The sequence below is a fragment of the Erinaceus europaeus genome, chromosome 14 (genome assembly GCF_950295315.1).
Source record: "Erinaceus europaeus chromosome 14, mEriEur2.1, whole genome shotgun sequence".
Classification (NCBI taxonomy): domain Eukaryota; kingdom Metazoa; phylum Chordata; class Mammalia; order Eulipotyphla; family Erinaceidae; genus Erinaceus; species Erinaceus europaeus.
Genome location: NC_080175.1, coordinates 15292588 through 15311192, shown reverse-complemented (window position 1 = coordinate 15311192; position 18605 = coordinate 15292588). Strand labels below are relative to the sequence as shown.

The 18605-nt window shown below is 38.5% G+C and overlaps 1 protein-coding gene across 10 annotated transcripts in view; it reads left to right on the top strand.

The window, feature by feature from the left end:
- VTI1A (vesicle transport through interaction with t-SNAREs 1A) overlaps positions 1 to 18605 on the top strand; it is a 456447-nt gene that overhangs the window by 253492 nt on the left and 184350 nt on the right. For 6 of the 10 annotated variants that reach the window (XM_060171329.1, XM_060171321.1, XM_060171325.1 and 3 more), the window contains 2 exons: positions 16939 to 17009; positions 18159 to 18220. In XM_060171329.1, the coding sequence (XP_060027312.1) occupies positions 16939 to 17009; positions 18159 to 18220 (133 nt within the window). Of the gene's footprint in view, positions 1 to 16938; positions 17010 to 18158; positions 18232 to 18605 lie in introns of all 10 variants that reach the window. The other 4 variants (XM_060171327.1, XM_060171326.1, XM_007520004.3 and 1 more) reach the window with 1 other exon arrangement.

Here is an 18605-nt window from a genome sequence, read left to right as displayed (position 1 = left end):
CAATTACATTGATTGACTTGCAGATGTTGAACTGTCCCTATTTCCTAGGGATGAACCCCCTTGGTCAAGACCAAGGTGCAATATTCTCTTAATATGTTATTGGATTCGATTGACCAAGATTTTATTGTGAATATTTACATCAATATTCATTCATATAAGTCTAAAGTTTTCTTTTTTGGTGGAATCATTTCCTGTTTTGGGGATCAGAGTGATGTTAGCCTCATAGAATGTGTTTGGGAGTATTCCCTCTTCTATTTTCTGCAAAAGTTTGAAGAGAATGGGTGTTCTTTGAATGTTTATAGAATTCATTAGCATAGCCATCTGGATATGGCTTTTGTTCTTTGGAAGCTTTTGATTACAGTTTCATTTTCTTTACTAATGATTGGCCTGTTAAGTTTATCAATTTCCTCTTACGTTAAGATTTGCATTTGATATGATTCTAAGAATCTGTCCATTTCTCCTAAGTTGTCGATTTGATTTTTATAAAGATGTCCATAATAATCTTGCATGACCCTTTGTATTTTTCCCTCATTTGTTATAATTGCCTCACTCATTTCTAAGTGATTTTATCATGGCTTTCTCTCACTTTTGGTGAGTTTACCTAGTGGTTTATCTATTTTGTTTATCCTTTCAAAGAACCAGCTCTTGGTTTCATTAATGTTTCTAGTAGTCTTTCTGTTTTCTATTTTATTGATTTCTGCTCTGATTTTAACTATTTCCTGTCTCCTAACTGTGGGGTCTCTTTGTTAGTCCAATTCTATTTGGTTCAGTTGGGTTGTTAGATGATTTAATAGTGGCTTCTCTTTTTTATTAATGTCAGCTAGTAATGCTATGAACTTCCCTCTCAGGACTGCTTTTGCTATATCCCATATGGTCTGATAACTGGTTTCTTCATTTTAATTGGCATTGAGCTAATTCTTAATTTCTTTTTTGATCTCTTCAACAACCCATGTATTGTTCATAAACATGTTGTTTAGTTTCCAGACTTTGGGGAAGTTTCTTTTCTTTTTGTGGTTGATTTGTAACTTCATACCATCATGGTGTGAGAAGATGCATTTTGGGGGTCAAGTAGTGGTGCACCTGGCTGGGCACACATGTTACAATGCCCAAGGACCCAAGCTCAAGTCCCCGGTCCCCACCTGCAGGGGGAAAGCTTTGCTAGTGGTGAAGCAGGGTTGCAGGTGTCTCTCTGCTTCTCTTCCTCTTTATTCCTCCACTTCTCTTTTGATTTCTGACTGTCTCTATCCAATAAATAAACAAAAGTAATAATTTTTTTTAAGTAGATGCATTTTATGAATTTAATATTTATGTATTTGTTTAGGCTGTCTTTGTGATCCAGCATATGGTCAATCTTTGTGAATGTTCCATGTGTACTTGAGATGAATATTCATTTATTTTGGGATGGAGAGTTCTATTTATCTCTGTTAGGTCCATTTCATCTGTGGATTTCTTTAAGACCACTATTTCCCCATTGATTTTTTTGTTTGTGTTGTTGTTGTTCAGATGATCTGTCTCTTGCTGTGAGTGGTGTGTTAAGATCTCTTATTGTTATTGTGTTGCTGTCAATCTCTCTCTTAAGTTCAGTAAGTATTTGGGTGTGCCAGAGTTTGGGGCATGTATATTTATAATAGTTATGTCTTCTTGTTGGATTAATCCTTTGATCATTATATAGTGTCCCTCTCTGTCTCTGCTTATTTTCTTTACCTGAAAGTCTATTTTGTCTAATGACAGAATATCTTTCCCTGTCCTTTTATCTGAATTATTGGTTGTAAAATCTTGCTCCAGCCACTTACATTAAGCTTCCACTTGTCTTTTCTTTGGATGTGTGTTTTCTGAAGACATATAGTGGATAAATCCTGTTCTTTAATCCATTTAGCTACTCTGAGCATTCTGACAGGTAAATTTAGGCCATTCACATTTAGGGTGATTATTCATACACATGGTTTACTTAGATTCATTCTTACTTTGTTTTAAATGGCTGCTTCTTTGCTTACTTGTTTATATCTGTCTTTTTGTGCAGAAAGGTTTCTATGATGATTTGCTCGCTGATTTCTCCTGTACTTTCTGTAAATTTATGTTCCTTGTTTTGTATTGTGGTTACCATAGTGTAATAACTAACATAGTGTATCAAAAAATGTCTTTTAAGTTGGTATGAATTAACAAACATTTGATAGAATTATTTTGTCCATTAATTCCCTTGTCTTTCCTCTCTTATTATTCTTTCCTTTTTTATTGTGCTCTTAATTCTAGTCTACTGCCATAGGACTCCTTTTTTTAATTTTATTTCTTTATTGGGGAATTAATGTTTTCCATTCGACAGTAAATACAATAGTTTGTACATGCATAACATTTCCCAGTTTTCCGTATAACAATAAAACCCCCACTAGGTCCTCTGTCATCCTTTTTGGACCTATACTGTCCCCCACACCCACCCCAGAGTCTTTTACTTTGGTGCAATATGCCAATTCCAGTTCAGGTTCTACTTGTGTTTTCTCTTCTGATCTTGTTTTTCAACTTCTGCCTGAGAGTGAGATCATCCCATATTCATCCTTCTGTTTCTGACTTATTTCACTCAACATGATTTCTTCAAGCTCCATCCAAGATCGGCTGAAAATGGTGAAGCCACCATTTTTTATAGCTGAGTAGTATTACATTATGTATATATACCACAACTTGCTCAGCAACTCATCTGTTGTTGGATATCTGGTTGCTTCCAAGTTTTGGCTATTACAAATTGTGCTGCTAAGAACATATGTGTACACAGATCTTTTGGGATGGGTATGTTGGGTTCCTTAGGAGATATATCCCCAGGAAAGGAATTGCAGGATCATAGGGTAGGTCCATTTCTAGTCTTCTGAGAGTTCTCCAGACTGCTCTCCACAGAGGTTGTACCAGTTTTCATTCCAACCAGCAGTGCATGAGGGTCCTAATGGCTGTCAGTCTTTTCAGAGCATTTTCCATGTTAAAGTCTAGTTGTGGACTAAACATATGGAAAAGTGGGAGCAGTGCCATCTAAGAAATGAGTGACAAGAACTGAGCAAAATTGAGTATTGTAGTCAGTTACACTAACACATTGATCCCTTGGGCACTGGGATTACTGATTATGTAGTTCAGGCAAATATGGAGGTTTTAGAGAAGACCTGGCACTAAAAGACCATGTGGGGATTCAGAGAACATTAAGATATGGATTTTTTAACATAAACAGTTGATAAAATTTGACATCATTGTATACTTGAGTTGAACTTAGTACTATAGATTTTTCTCTAGAACAGATCAGGTGAGAGCATGGATGAGGCTAGGCCTGCTCAACTCAACTCCCATTACCTTGAGTTGGGAACTGGAAAACATACTAATAGAGAATCCAAGTTCTGGACCCACTGAAAGAATGACTCTAACATGTCATAGTCTGGATTCTCCATTTGGCTCTGGAATGCATTAAGAATAGATTTCAATATCTCCCATGATTCTGTAGTTTCTTTTGAGGACTATACATGGGATATATCAAGGCCATTCCTGAATTGTTCAAAATAGTAGTTTTAAGACAATGTACTTATTTTCATGAACTAGAACATTGCTCAGCTCTGGTCATTTTAATGTTGGGATAAGTCTATTTTCTAAGCCTTCTACCTGAGCTTCTACTGCATTCATAGTGTCTTTTACTCTCTGCAATTCTGTCTGAAGTTTACTTTTCATGCTTCTTAGCTGAATGTGAACTCTGATTGAAATTCTTCTTTCATGTGTTTTAGTTTCTTAGAGAACTCTGACTGATGTTTTTTTCATGTTTTCTAGTTTCTTAGAGAACTTTGTTTGAAGCTCTTTTGTGTTTCCTAACTCTGTGATAGTCTGTCTATATCTGTATTTTCTTGGAGTCCTTCTGTGTCATTTCTGTTTGCCTGATTTCACATGCTTGGTAGTTTTTTTCTGCAGTATTTCTGTTTACACATATATTGTGCTGCTTATTGCTGGCCAGAAGGTGGTGCTATTGTTGTGGTCTCTATGTTTCACTTTGTTTATATGTTGTGTGGTGGAGGGATGGGGGCTGGGATTACGTTTTTTTGTTTGTTTGTTTTCTTTGAGCTATTCTGTGCTCCATGAGGGGTGCATATATGGCTTCTCAGTATGTATGATTTCCATCTAAAACTAAGCCTCATGAGTCTGCTGCTGGCCTGTAGCTGTTTTCATAGAAGTATGCCTGATTTTACCGTTTAGCAGCTTCCAGCTGCTACAAATTACCTTTATGTTTGGGTGACAGATTGGACTTCTTTTGGTCACAAAGGCTCCTTGCTGTTTTGGTGTATCCTTGCCTATAATTCAATATGCTAACACCCCTGAGGTCATGGATTAAAAGGTCATAAGTTCCCTTTTCTCACCATCAGCACTGTATGTTGCCTTGTCTACTATTGTGCATAGACAGAAAATGTCACCATGCTCTGCTGAGCTCTAAATTCTTCTGTTTGGCTTTAATCCCATGCCCCTTCTCACCCCAAAGTGAACACCCACCTGAGGCTTTGGTATTTCTGTGGATGTCTTAGCTATAGTTGGTGAATTTTGCTAAATATTTGTTGTTTTGGGGAAGAGTATGATCTGGTAGATATTACTCCATAGCCACACCTCCAAGAAGTTTATCCCCTTGTATTTTCACCTAGGTGTTTGCTTTTAGGGTTTTTAAAAAGATCTACATATAGAAAAAAACATTTGAATTTATATATTGATGAAAATATTGATGTTGGCTTTGAGATCTCATTTAATTTCTGGTTTACAAAATAAGTAAGGTATATAGTTTCTTCCAGATGAATTCTAAGGGTTTTTTTGTAGATCAAAAAATATCTTTGTGTTCTCCTATCTCACACTAAAAGCCAAAATTAAATCACAGCAGATCAGAAACCTAAGAGTAAAAAACTAGAACCGTTAAACTCTTAGAAGAAAATTGGTGAATAAATTTTCATGACTTGAATTTGTCAGTCGATTCTTAGATATAACATCTAAAACACAGGCAACAGAAGAAAAGAGAGATATATCAGACTTGATTGAAGTTAGTCTTTTGTATATCCAAAGGCACTATCTAAAGAGTAAAAAGACAATCTACATAATGAATGAATATTCTTATATATCACTAATCTGTTAAGAGTCTAACATCAGAATATATAAAGAGCTCTTAAAATTCAGCAACAATGGCAAGTCAATTTAAAAATAGACAAGAAAAACCTTAAACAAACATTTCTCTGTTGTTTTCGATGGGCTGGCTTTACGGGTGGGTAACAGACGACCAGGGACTCATGGTTGAGCTGTAGGCAGTATCTCTTTATCCATGCAGGACGCAGCGCAATCTATACCAAGCTAAGCTAAACTAACAACTAACTAAAACGAACAATGTTGGCTTTATATATACTTCCCAAGTAGGGTGTGAACAGGATGTGACGCAGAGAGGGTGGAGAGAAAAGTGACTGGTGGAAGATCAGGGTGTAACAAGGAGAGGATCAGGGTGTGACAAGGAGAGGGGGTGGAGCAGGTGAGAATTCTACCACTAAACCACCAATGCCCTGGAGGGAAGGTGGTGCTTTATGTAAATGTAAAAGTGATTTATGTAAATAGACCAAAGCTTTGAATGGGATCAATTCAATCCCTATATAGGCATATGGTTAAGCAGAAGCCGGGGGGGTTTAAACCAAATGAAACAGAGGGGGGTTTTAAAAGCAGAATTAGAAAATACCAACAATTCCACCTTTCTTTTTAACTAATGGCCATAGTATCAGGATTGCGGGGCACTTTGTGAGGCAGGGAGAATGATAAGAGGCACACCTTTTTGGGTTCAACTGTCCCTCCTTGCTCAACCTCTCCGTGGAGAGAGAGACTAACAGGATTGACACACCCCTCAAGCTCAAGCCCTTCCAAGCTCAACCACATCATCACAATTCCCCAACATCTCTCTCTTACTTTATGGCCATATATAACTGGGTCAATGTCTGTAAAAGGCTTCATCTCTGTCAGGGAAATAGCAGTGTAGGGGTGAACAGAAACCTATATCATACAGGCATTTTCAAAAGAACTGGCATAAGACATGGAAAACAAAATAGGCGAGAAGCAATAACCAGTGTGATGCCAAGGGGAGGCCTGAGGGGGTATTTTCTACCTTGAAGGGCAAGGCCTAGCAGGCGAAAGGGCATTTCTTTCCTCTGGGGTATCAATTGCCTCTGGGGGCACTTCATGCCTCTGTGGGCATCTTTTGCCTCAAAGGGCGTTTCCTGCCTCTGTGGGCATAACCTAATAAGGAGGAGGAGTTTTCTGCCTCTGGGAACAGAGCCTGCTGGCGAGGGGACATGGCCTATAAAGTCCTAAGGCTCTGGCCGAAGTTAGTCTTTGAGAAACACAGCAGCGTGTACCAGTAAGTCCGATGGAAGTGTCAGTTCAAAGTAGATGACCACGGAAGAAAATGCCAAGGGATGAAACGCTGCATGTCTGTCTCGATGGGGAATGTCGGCCACCAGAATTCTGCTTTTCTGTAGAGAGTGAGCTTTGGAGTCTGTGAATCTGTTTCTTCAGGTCGTGCCAGGTCACATCATTGGTTTCCGGGGGTGCGTTGTAGTCATTCCATCTTGTGGGCGATGTCAGAGAACAGGGGTCCAAATGCATTTCCAGAAATTTTCATTTGAGTAGATGCTTTTTCATGTGAAGACTTGACAGCTGAAATTCACTTACTTGTCAAACAAAACTTGTAGCAGATTAGAAGTTTACTATAATTGATAACTCCATTATAATTGGAAGTCCTTTCTAGTATGATTTTAAGGTTGTTTAAACAGTTTAAACTCAATAAAATGTGGAAAGGTAAACAGAAGAACCACGGTAGAAGCCTCAGGCATGAGAATAATTAACATAATCATTCCACTATCTGCCCCGCCCATAACTCATACTGTTTTCAGGATTAAGCATTTCAGATTTATGCCAAGACATAAAAAAGAAATCAAAGGAGGAAAAAACAATTTTTTGATTGTTTCTGGATGTCTCTAGAAATCATGGCTGTGTCCAGCATTTTTTTTAAGTCAATGTCATACAAAAATTCAGTCATTCAAATCACTCTCTTACGAAACGCAACTTGAACCAGATTATGCAGATCTCACCATGTAGTATCATGAGTCCCCGGAGGGCGTCCTAGTCCAAAAAGCTCCTTGAAATTCCATTTAGGGTGCTTCTGACTGTTCCTGCTGGATTGTTTCAGGCACCCATTTTTAAAAGTGTCTTCCCATTGAAGATAGATTCCAATCAGGAGAGTAGAATTAACCACGTGTCTCCATTCTTGGGGACTGCCACAGCATTGGAGAATGCTCCTCAAATTGGAGTAGTCCTTCTCCATGGGAAACATGCGAGAAGAAGTCCAGAAAGTCCCACTGGAAATCTCCGTGCATATCCCAAGGTCTATGATCACGGTCATAAAGAACCAAATTGTGGCCTGGCCTGGAGCAAAATGTAGTCCTTTTCCTCGGGAAACATGAGAGAGGGAATCCAGAAAGTCCAAGGAGAAATCTCTGTGCATCTCCCAAGCTCTATGATCCTGGTCATAAGAAACCAAAGTTCCCGGTCAGGGAACCGAAGTGTGGCCCAGAGTAAAATGTTCCAGAGACAGAGAAACTGTCTCATAATGAAACAGTAGAGGCTTTGGCAAACCTCTTCATAAGTAGAAAGGCAACCCATGGTGGATGGGTATCCAAGTTTACTTATCTGGGCGATGGGTGGGTTAGGTCCCACGTTGATGCCGGTCCATGTTTCAGGGCTTATTTCAGTCCCTGTTCAGGCGCCATATGTCGGGCTGAGCTTCACTGACAGGAGACAGACGACCAGGGACTCATGGTTGAGCTGTAGGCAGTGTCTCTTTATCCATGCAGGACGCAGCGCAATCTATACCAAGCTAAGCTAAACTAACAACTAACTAAAACGAACAATGTTGGCTTTATATATACTTCCCAAGTAGGGTGTGAACAGGATGTGACGCAGAGAGGGTGGAGAGAAAAGTGACTGGTGGAAGATCAGGGTGTGACAAGGAGAGGATCAGGGTGTGACAAGGAGAGAGGGTGGAGCAGGTGAGAATTCTACCACTAAACCACCAATGCCCTGGAGGGAGTGTGGTATGTAAATATAAAAGTGATTTATGTAAATAGACCAAAGCTTTGAATGGGATCAATTCAATCCCTAGGCATATGGTTAAGCAGAAGCCAGGGGGATTTAAACCAAATGAAACAGAAGGGGTTTTTAAAAGCAGAATTAGTAGATACCAACATTTCTCCAAATGAAAAATATATGTAGCCACAAGCACATGAAATACTGCTCAATGCCATTAGTCATCAGAGAAATATAATTCCAAACTACAAGCCAACCTGCCTAAAGTGAATTTCTCTTTTTTAAAAAACTTTATTTCATTTGATAGAGACAGAGAAACTGAGATGAAAGGTGAGATAGAGAGGGAGAAAGAGAGAGACCTCTGTAGCACTGCTTTACCACTTATGAAGCTTTCCCCCTGCAGGTGGGGACTACTAGCAATTTGAACCCTTGTCCTTTTGCATAATAATACATGGCACTTAACCAGGTACACAACCACCCAGCCCCTGTCAATTTCTCTCTGGTCTGTAAAATATCCTATCTCTTCTATTTGTCTTATCCCTCAGGTGAGACTTTTTAAGACCCTCACCTTCTTTCTAAGCCACACCCACATTAATTATTACTTCTGTCTGTGTCCTTTTCTCTTCCTTCTCAGTGATGGAGCCAAAAACAAAGGATCCTAGTCACAAAATTTCCATATCTAATGTAATCCTGATGGAACTAAAGTTAAACGTTCCCTGACCCTAATGTTCCTCTAGCAATATGATCCACTCCTAGGGATACACACAAACATTTTAGAAATTGATATTCAGACATATATGTTCACAGTAGAAATATTCTTAACCAAAAGGTAAAAACAGTCAAAATGTCCATTAATGTGACTTCAGTGATTTTTTTTTTTAATTTAAACCTGACCATCACAAACTATGTGGACCTATTATTGGTGTATTTATATGTTAGTTATGCATTTATTACACAAAACTGAAAATTGAATCAAAGGGACAAAAGTGGTTCCTTTCTTCAGGTCACCTCCCTCTATATCTTCAGTTTGAACTAAGAGTAGAATTAAGAAAGGGAGGGGAGATATTCATGAAAAGGAATATCAAGGCCAGAAATTCTAGTATCATCTTGTATTCACAAATGAAAGTTGATTTCTATGATTTTTATCTGCCTGTTTCCATTCCAAAACTGAATGAAGTCTCCTTAGGTTCAGAGTATTAATCTCAACCCAAGCATATATATTTTATCCCATATGTGATACAAGTATGGAGTTAGGGACAGGGAAGAACATTGAAATTTCATCCTCTGGTTAATTGCTTTCTACAGCAAAAATATGCAATTCAAATATATTAAATTCTCCGTTCTCTGTTTGTTCCCTTATCAATATTTGTGAATAAGAGTAGATAAAGGGCTCAGTGAGTTGCACATTATATAGTTCTGCATGAGAGTTGGCCTGTTATTTTTTATTATTATTTTAAAGAACTACAGTTTACCTAAGTCAAATGATTTGTTTAAGAACGTAATACATCCAGGGCTTTTGTGCAATGTGTATAATTTGAGGAGGGAAAAGTTATTCTAGTAAAAAACAAACAAACATTAAATCATAGTATATTTCTCTGTAGCATGCTATAGTGAGGGTGGGGAAGTTGTGTTTCTTTACAAGAGCAGTGCTCAGCTCTGACTTAATGTGGTGCTGGGCATAGAACCTAGGACCTTGTTGCCTTATAGCCTGTGATAATAATCTTCAGGAAATGTGGGAAACTATCTGCAAACACTTTTGCAAAGGTCTTTCTTGGGCACTGATATTTTTACTGAAAATTTTAAGTGCTAGCATTCGTTATCCCACGTTGCAATGCATTTTAAACAAGATACTTATAAATTCTTTTTATTTACTACAAACATCACTGGCTTAGGAGTCAGGTCCTAGTTGCATCTCTTTATCTGACATTGTGACTTGAGTGACTCTCCTCACCCCCAAAAATCCCAGCACCTCAGTTTACTCATCAGTGCAGTTACTTTCAATATCCACATTCCTTCTAAAAGCCTGTAATTCTATTGTAGAAGAGGGTGGAAGAAATAGCATAATGGTTATGCAAACAGACTCTCATTCCTGAGTCTCCAAGGCCCCAGGTTCAATCCCCTGCACCACTATAAACTAGAGCTGAACTGTGCTCTGTGAATTATATATATACATAACAGAAGACAGTCGTATTTTCACTTACTGTGGTTCCATGAACAAAAAATTCCCAGGCAGCTGCATAGGTCAGACATTATATCTTAAGATGCTGTATGCACTGAGATGAATAAGAAATGACCTCATCTTAAAAGTTGTTTATCATCTATTGGGGAAAGAAAAACATGTAAGTGAGGAGTCAGCAACGTGAAAAAAAGCAGTGACGCAGGGAGCATAAGTGAGCAAAACACACCAGCTGGGGAGGTGGAAAACTCCTTAGTGCCTGGCTATTCTAAAATGGCAGCTGTAACTCAGGGCCAGCCTGAGTTTACCACAGGGGACTGGGGACTCCGGGTTGCCAGATATTCTAAATTTCAAAAGGAAGCTAGAAGTCAAGCCTTTTTTGACTGAACTGAAATCTCCTTATTAAACTTTTGTTGTTGTTGTGAACCCATTCAGAAATGCTTAAATAATGTTTCTTAAAAGCAGAATGTGCTTTCGTAACCATTTACACTCAGCTGACTACCTAGCAGTGACTTCTAAACAGGTAGATTCCAACATTACCCACGGAGTGATAGAAATGTGTATAGTTCACAGAGGATTGTGATTACCTCTGCCCATAATGACTTCTAAAAGGGCTTTCTAATTACTTTCTGTCACTTCTCAATAGTCTCCAGCACTTTTTTTTTTTTCCCCTCCAGAATGGGTGATTCATTCAACTGGGAGATTTGGGTGATGCTGAGCATGTCTCCATTGTCTGTTAAGTAAATACATGTTTGGTAAATTCCACTAGTGAGCCTTTGGAATGTGTTTTGACGGTTTTGCCCATTCGTGTTTTCTGCTCTTCATCTCCTGGCTTTTACATTCTTTATTGAATTGTGAAAAAAAAAAAAAAAAGGCTGCCCTTCCTGTTGCTCTGGGCTTGTTTCGTAGAATAGAACAGATTCATTCTCATTTTTGAATGAAGCTGTAATTAACATGGCTCCTTTTGTTTAACAACCTCAATTTACATAGTACCTGCTCACTCCACAGCATCTTTATTGGTAGCACAGCTTCATTGACTGATGTCTGAGGGCTCTGGGAATAGTGTTTGTTAATTATCTGCAGCAAACCAGGTAACTAAGGGGAGGTTCTGCTACTGTGACTTTGATGAAAGTAGTGCTGATGATTTTTTTAATTGCTTAATGATAGATTTGATCATCTTAAAGAAAGGTAGAATACATATTCACCTACGGAGGCGGCAGTGTTATAATTGCTTTAGAAAAAAGAAGCAGCTTGGGCCCTGCACATTCTTTTACTATATTTCTACTAAGAATGCAGAAATTGACTTTCAGTTTATATTAATACAATTTTCTATGATAACATCATTGAAGTGCTTATAGATATTTATAGTAGCTACTAAATAAAAATGTTTACAGAGGCCAGGCAGGTTACTATATGGGATGCTCCAGTGCTAGAGATGGACAAATTAGAGAGTATATGACCTACTTAAAAACATTTAAGTTGTTTGTTGTTTCAGTGTTTTTCAGGAGGGGAGGGGTATAAGGAATGCATCTGTAGAATCAATTAGACCTTTGTGTTTATGCTCTATAAAGAAGAGGCGTTAAGATTTTTTATAAGTTCTAGGTGACTATGTTTTTTAAAAATATTTATTTATTCCCTTTTGTGCCTTTGTTGTTTTATTGTTGTATTTATTATTGTTGTCATTGTTGGATAGGACAAAGAGAAATGGAGAGAGGAGGTGAAGACAGAGAGGGGGAGAGAAAGATAGACACCTGCAGACCTGCTTCACTGCTGGTGAAGCGACTCCCCTGCAGGTATGGAGCCGGGGGCTTGAACCAGGACCCTTACGCCGGTCCTTTCATTTGGTGCCATGTGCACTTAACCCGCTGCACGACCTCCTGACTCCCAGGTGACTATGTTTTTTGAGTATTATATATTGCATTAAAACACTGTTGAGGCATTAGGACTTTAAAGAGTCTGTGAGTCCTGGTACCCTAGACCCAGAAGAAGCACTACAGATCAAGTAGTCTGAGACTGTCATTTTACAATTAATGAAACTGATCCAAAGAGAGGAAATTTTGGGGGGGGGGGTTTGTTTTTTTTTTTTAATTAATGAGAAAGAAGAGAGGAAAAACCAGACATCACTCTGGTACATGTGCAGCCCGGGACTGAACTCAGGACCTCATACTTGAGAGTCCAATGCTTTATCCACTGCGCCACCTCCCGGGCCTCTAGAGAGGAAGGTTTTTATGTAAACTAAACCCCCCAAAGAGTACTTATTTATTTTAAATAGGTCTTAAGGACAAGGGGGCTGGAGATACTTTTGGAGATGGCGCTTCTATATTCACTGCATATTCTCCAGAACGGTCGCATATGCTTACTGAACCTTTGAAATGTTACTAATGATTGAGGAATTGAATTATAACGTTAGGACATTATTGAACAGAATAACTCAGAGGTTCCTTGAATAAATACTAAACTACTTCACATGTAATTTAAGAAGCAGACAACAATATACAGTTGCATACTTCTGTTTCATCCTCTGCTATGGCTTTTGTACATTTAACTACTACCTGTGGAGTTTGTTTTACCATAACACTGCTCAGTTCTGCTTTATGGCTGTGCCAGGGATATAACCTGGGATTTCAGAGCCTCAAACATGAAAGTCTTTTGCATAACCACTATACTATCTCTCCATCCATTATGTTTGTTGTTATATTCTTATTTTATTTGTATCTAAATTTTGTACCTCCAAATTTCCACCTAGTCTCCCTTATCTTTAATTCACTTTCATCTTTAAAGATTTTTTTTTTTTGCTGATATGAAATGCCAAAACAATTTTTTTTTCTTTGTTGGGGGAATTAGTGATTTACAGTTGACAGTAAAATCCAGTAGTTGGTACATGTGTAACATTCCTCATTTTTCCGCACAGTACTAACCTCCCCCCCACCCCCAGGTCCTCCTTCACCATCATGTTCCAGCAGTACCTGAGCCACCGCTGTCCCCAAAGTGTATTAATACACCAAGCCCAGTCCAAGCTCTGCTTTGCCAAGACAACGTTTTTGTTTGTTTGTTTTCAGTACTTTGGAATGTTGATCCATTGTCTAAGATCTTGTGTTATTTCTGATGAGACATTAGCTCTCATTCTTATCATTGCTTCTCTCCATGTAATGTGGCTTTTCCCCATTTCAATTGCTCTTAATACTTCTTTATTGGGGGACCAAGAGCTTACTCATCCAGTAGAGTGTGCTCTTTGCCATGTGTGAGGACCTGAGATGGAGAACCTAGAAACTAATGAAAGCACCATGTGAGCACCCAGGAGAAGTTTTTTAGGCAGTGAAATGGAACGATAGTGCCCCCCTACCTTCTCTATTTCAGTCTGCATCTCTGTCTCTCTGTATGAAATTTAGGAGAAAAAAGCCCATTGAAAGAAGTAATTCTCACAAGTACCAAACCCCAACAAGCAAAATCAATCAACCTATTTATCTGTCTATCTCTTACTTATCTTTAGTTGACTAGTTTTTCTTTTTAGCTCCAGAATGTCTTTCAGTGGCAGTTCTCGACCCAGACCAGTCATTTGCCCTATCTATGAAAATAGCCACAACCCTTTAGGGCTCAGTTATGAAGTATTTCTCCTCAGAGTTTCAGATTTTCTTTTTGTTTTTAAATATTTATTTGTTCCCTTTTGTTGCCCTTGTTGTTTTATTGCTGTAGTTATTATTGTTGTTATTGACATCATTGTTGGATAGGACAGAGAGAAATGGAGAGAGGAGGGAAAGACAGAGAAGGGGAGAGAAAGATAGACACCTGCAGTCCTGCTTCACCACTTGTGAAGCAACTCCCCTGCAGTTGGGGAACCAGGATCCTTACAACCGGTCCTTGCACTTTGCGCCACCTGTGCTCAACCTGCTGTGCTACTGCCCGACTCCCTTGAGTTTCAGATTTTCTTTACATCCATTGGACTTCTGCCAGAAACATATAAGTAATTATTTTGACTGGATTTTTCTTGTTTCTATGAGAATGGTTATTTCCATCTTTTTTGTACATCCTAACTGAAAAAACTTCCTCACATATATTGAAGTAGAGTGAAAGATGGTGAGAGATCTTCTTCACTCTCCACCTTTAGAGGTGTAAACACAACAAAAGTATTTATTGCCTGAGTAGCATAAATACTGAATTTGATCTAGCCACAAAATTTTTGGGGTGGGGGAGGGATGAGCTCCGAAATAATCAAAAGATTTTCCTTCCTTTGTCACCCTGGCCTCCATTTGTCAGCCCAAGAGTTAGTTAGAGGTCTGTATTTTGGTGACACCCTGACCAGCCCATGTTCACCCTCCCAAAGACAGTCCAGTATCCTACCCTATCCGGAGAATCCCAGGTCACAAGTTGTTGGTTTTTGGAGCTCACGGCAGTGGCTATTTATTTATTTATTTATTTATTTTTATGTTGGCCTTTTGGATCTCTTCTTTGGTGAATATTCTGTTCATCTCCTCTTCCCACTTTTGGATGGGGTCATTTGGTTTTATTTCTGTTGTTGAGTTTGGTGAGTTTTTGGTCCTCCCACCTTCCCCAGAGTCCTTTGTTTTGGTGCAATATGCCCCATCCAATCCAATTTTTGCTTTGTGTTTTTCCTCTCTGTCCTTATTTCTTAATTTTCACTTATAAATAAGATGATTCAGTATTGTCATTCTCTTTTTGGCTTATCTCATTTAACATGATGCCTTCACCTTCCATCCAACATAGCATTAGCTCTACTGCTGATAAGCTACTACAGTTAAGTATGAGAACTTATTTATATGGGGCAAACACTTCACATAAGAATTTTCCCAAATGGAGTTCTACTTCCATATACAAAACTTGTGCAAGGGAAGACAGTAAAATCATTAAATTTTATGATGACAGGTTAACATAGAGTACAACTAAATCAGGTCCCTCCAGCTTGAAGGTGATATTTTGAGGTGGCCTTGGGCAAATTGTCTCACCTCTAAATCATCCTTGCCTTATTGCCCATGGTCTACAGGTAGTATTATAAGTAGGTAAACTTAGCTAATATTTTAAAAATGTGTTTTAAGTGTATGACTTGAAATAAGGGTCTAGTTCACTATCAGGCCACCCCATCAGCTGGGGCCCTAGTCAGGGAGTCCTGAGATTCCCAAACAAATATGATGGGCCTAAACCTCGAATAAATCCCTTTCTCCACTGTTACTTGTCATATCTATTAGGAACAACACAATAGACCCCTTTGTGGGCCCCCATAGGACCTTGCTCTCAATGTGGATCAACAAATGGTAGAGAATGTTCCATCCTCCAAAGGAAGGCTGGACAACATACTCTATGCTACACCTGAGGAAAATGGTTCCTGATATTGGGGCAGCATGGAACATTCCTACTCATGACCACAGAATGTGAGCTCAGATCTACAGGGATACAGAAGTCACGTAGGCTCCTAAGCTGAATATGGGTCCCAGAACAGATCAAATCGATGGGGTTTATATTCAAAAAAATTTATACACCTTTCCCATATTTGGGAGCTACTCTCTTCCCTGATCTAGCTTTCTGGTACTTTTTCCTACCATGACATCATCTCCCCAGACAATAACTTGGGTCCACTTGCATATCAGATGTCAGGCTCAGGAAAAAAGAAAAAAAAAACTAATATAGTCATGGGACCTTTGAAATATAACTAAAAATAGGCCTGCTAACTATCTACAAAACGGAAGACGCACACCCCCCCAACTCTTCATCTGCACTATTCATTCCAGCCTTTAGGTTCATGACTAGTCAACAATTTGTTTGGCTCTATATGTTAACTCTTTTCTCAGCCACTAGGTTCCAGATGCTAACATGATGCAAACTGGACTTCCCTGGGCAGGTGACCCCCACCAGTGTGTCCTGGAACCCTACTTCCCCAGAGCCCCACCCAACTAGGGAAAGAGTGAAACAGGCTAGGAGTATGGTTTGACCTGCCAACACCCATGTTCAGCGGGGAAGTAATTACAGAAGCCAGACCTTCCACCACCTTCTGCACCCCATAATGATCCTGGATTTATACTCCCAGAGGGATAAAGAATAGGAAAGCTTAAACAGAGTTCAGTCTATTCTTTCTCAAACCCATTATATGTCAGAATTCCAGGAAGCTTGGAGAACATACCTGATCACCTCAAATAGCATCATCAAAACCACCTATGATCTATTATGTGTAGTTTATGGAAATTTTCAGTCTCTGAAATTTGATAGAAATTCATCTTATATAATGGTAAAAATAGAAGGGGTTCAGAGTGCTAGTGAAATTATTACAGTTATGAATAAATTTTCGTACTGAATATGTTTAAAGTTTTCTTAGAATATGAATCAGAACTGTATCTTCATTATATATCTGAATATTTTAATAAAATATACTGCTTGAAAAAAAAGAATAGGAAAGCTATAGGGGAGGGGAGGGGATATGGAGTTCTGGTGGTGGGAATTGTGTGAAGTTGTACCCCTCTTATCCGATGGTTTTTGTCAGTATTTCCTTTTTATAAATAACAATTTTAAAAAGTAAGAAACAAGGGTCTAGTGTACAATATGCACTTATTTAATATAAGTTCTGCATCTTTGTTGGTTTTTTCTGAAGGTTGTTCTCATGTGTACCTGGAACTGTCATTTTCTTACTCAGCTTTTCTTTTCTGTAGAGCAAATTGGCCAGGAGATGCTGGAAAACCTCAGTCATGATAGAGAAAAGATACAGAGAGCACGTGACAGAGTAAGTAGAAGTGATAGTCCTTATTTTCCCCTCTGCTTTTTATTTATTTCTTTTTACAAAATTAGCAAATCATAAGACATAAACTGTGTTGGACACATGCATAGACAGTAAAAGTTACACAGAGAGAAGTGCATGAACTATCTGGTAAACCATTGCCTCCCTACCCCCAAATAAAGTGTTTTTATTTTTGTTTTCCAAAATGGGTAGGAGAGATATAGAATTTGAGGAAAGGGAAAAAAACATGAGACAACAAAAAACTGACTCATTATATTCCATTCTCATAATTCCCCCTCGGAAAATGTTTAGTTTATGTCTATGAAGAAGGTCATAAGGAAATTTTGGCATAGTTCTGAGTAAAGGCTCTAATAACGTTGATATCTCATCTTCCTTTGATTTGTAATATTTTCATTTATAGTTCTAAGACTTTTCCATGTTCATAATTTAGAGATTAATTACAAAATATAAACATTTATACATTACATATAATATATAAGCTTGGTCACCCTGTGTAACATTTACTTTTATATCCAGTTCAAATATCCAATTTAACATTGATGGGATTATCTTATTTATTATGTGTAATTTTCTGAACCTAAGGATCTTTGGGGTTTGTCTGGGTGTCAAAAATTATAATATATTTAAGCATTTTTAGTGAATCAGGCTTTCCATCATGAAATAAAATTTTATATAATATAAATATAATATAATATAAATGTCAAATCTCATAGAGTCCTCCTGCATTATACCAATTGATCAGAAATCATTCATTTTTAGTGTAAAAAAAAATCATGCAGTTGGGAGTCAGGCCATAGCGCAGCGGGTTAAGCGCATATGGTGCAAAGCACAAGGACAGCAAAGGATCCGGCTTGAGCCACCAGCTCCACACCTGCAAGGGAGTCCCTTCACAGGCGGTGAAGCAGGTATGCAGGTGTCTATCTTTCTCTCCCCCTCTCTGTCTTCCCCACCTCTCTCCATTTCTCTCTGTCCTATCCAACAACGACATCAACATCAGTAAGAATTACAACAATAAAACAATAAGTGCAACAAAAGGAAGTAAATAAATATTTTAAAAATCATGCAGTTAAAAACAATCCTATTGCATGGAATTTGGTTTTTTGTTTTATTTCAATTTTTCTTTTCTCCTCATAGCTTCGGGAAACAGATGCTAACTTGGGGAAAAGCTCCAGAGTCCTGACAGGGATGTTGCGAAGGTAAGAGCAAGGTAGGGACCTGTCTTCCTTTCTCTCTGCATTTTTTTTAATTATTATTTTTAAGTTCATTGTAACTGGGCACTTTCCAGGCATAGAGGCTTGTGCTTTTCGTGCTCTATGTCAAGACCCTTTTGAAATGATACTAGCTTTTTTGCGGACAAGGGCACATTCTAAACAACTTAGATTAGAGGGAAGGTTTGAGCTAGGGGGGTAACCTCCAGCTATGGAAAAAATTAGGGTTCAACATGAAGTATTTTTTTCATAGCCTGAGGAAGGCCCCATGGCAGAAACAGATGTACCTTATTTTCTATTTTGAGTCTTCTTCTCGTAGAATTCAGGCCTGCCCATATCAGGAGCATAGTTGGTAATGATATTACTGTACTGA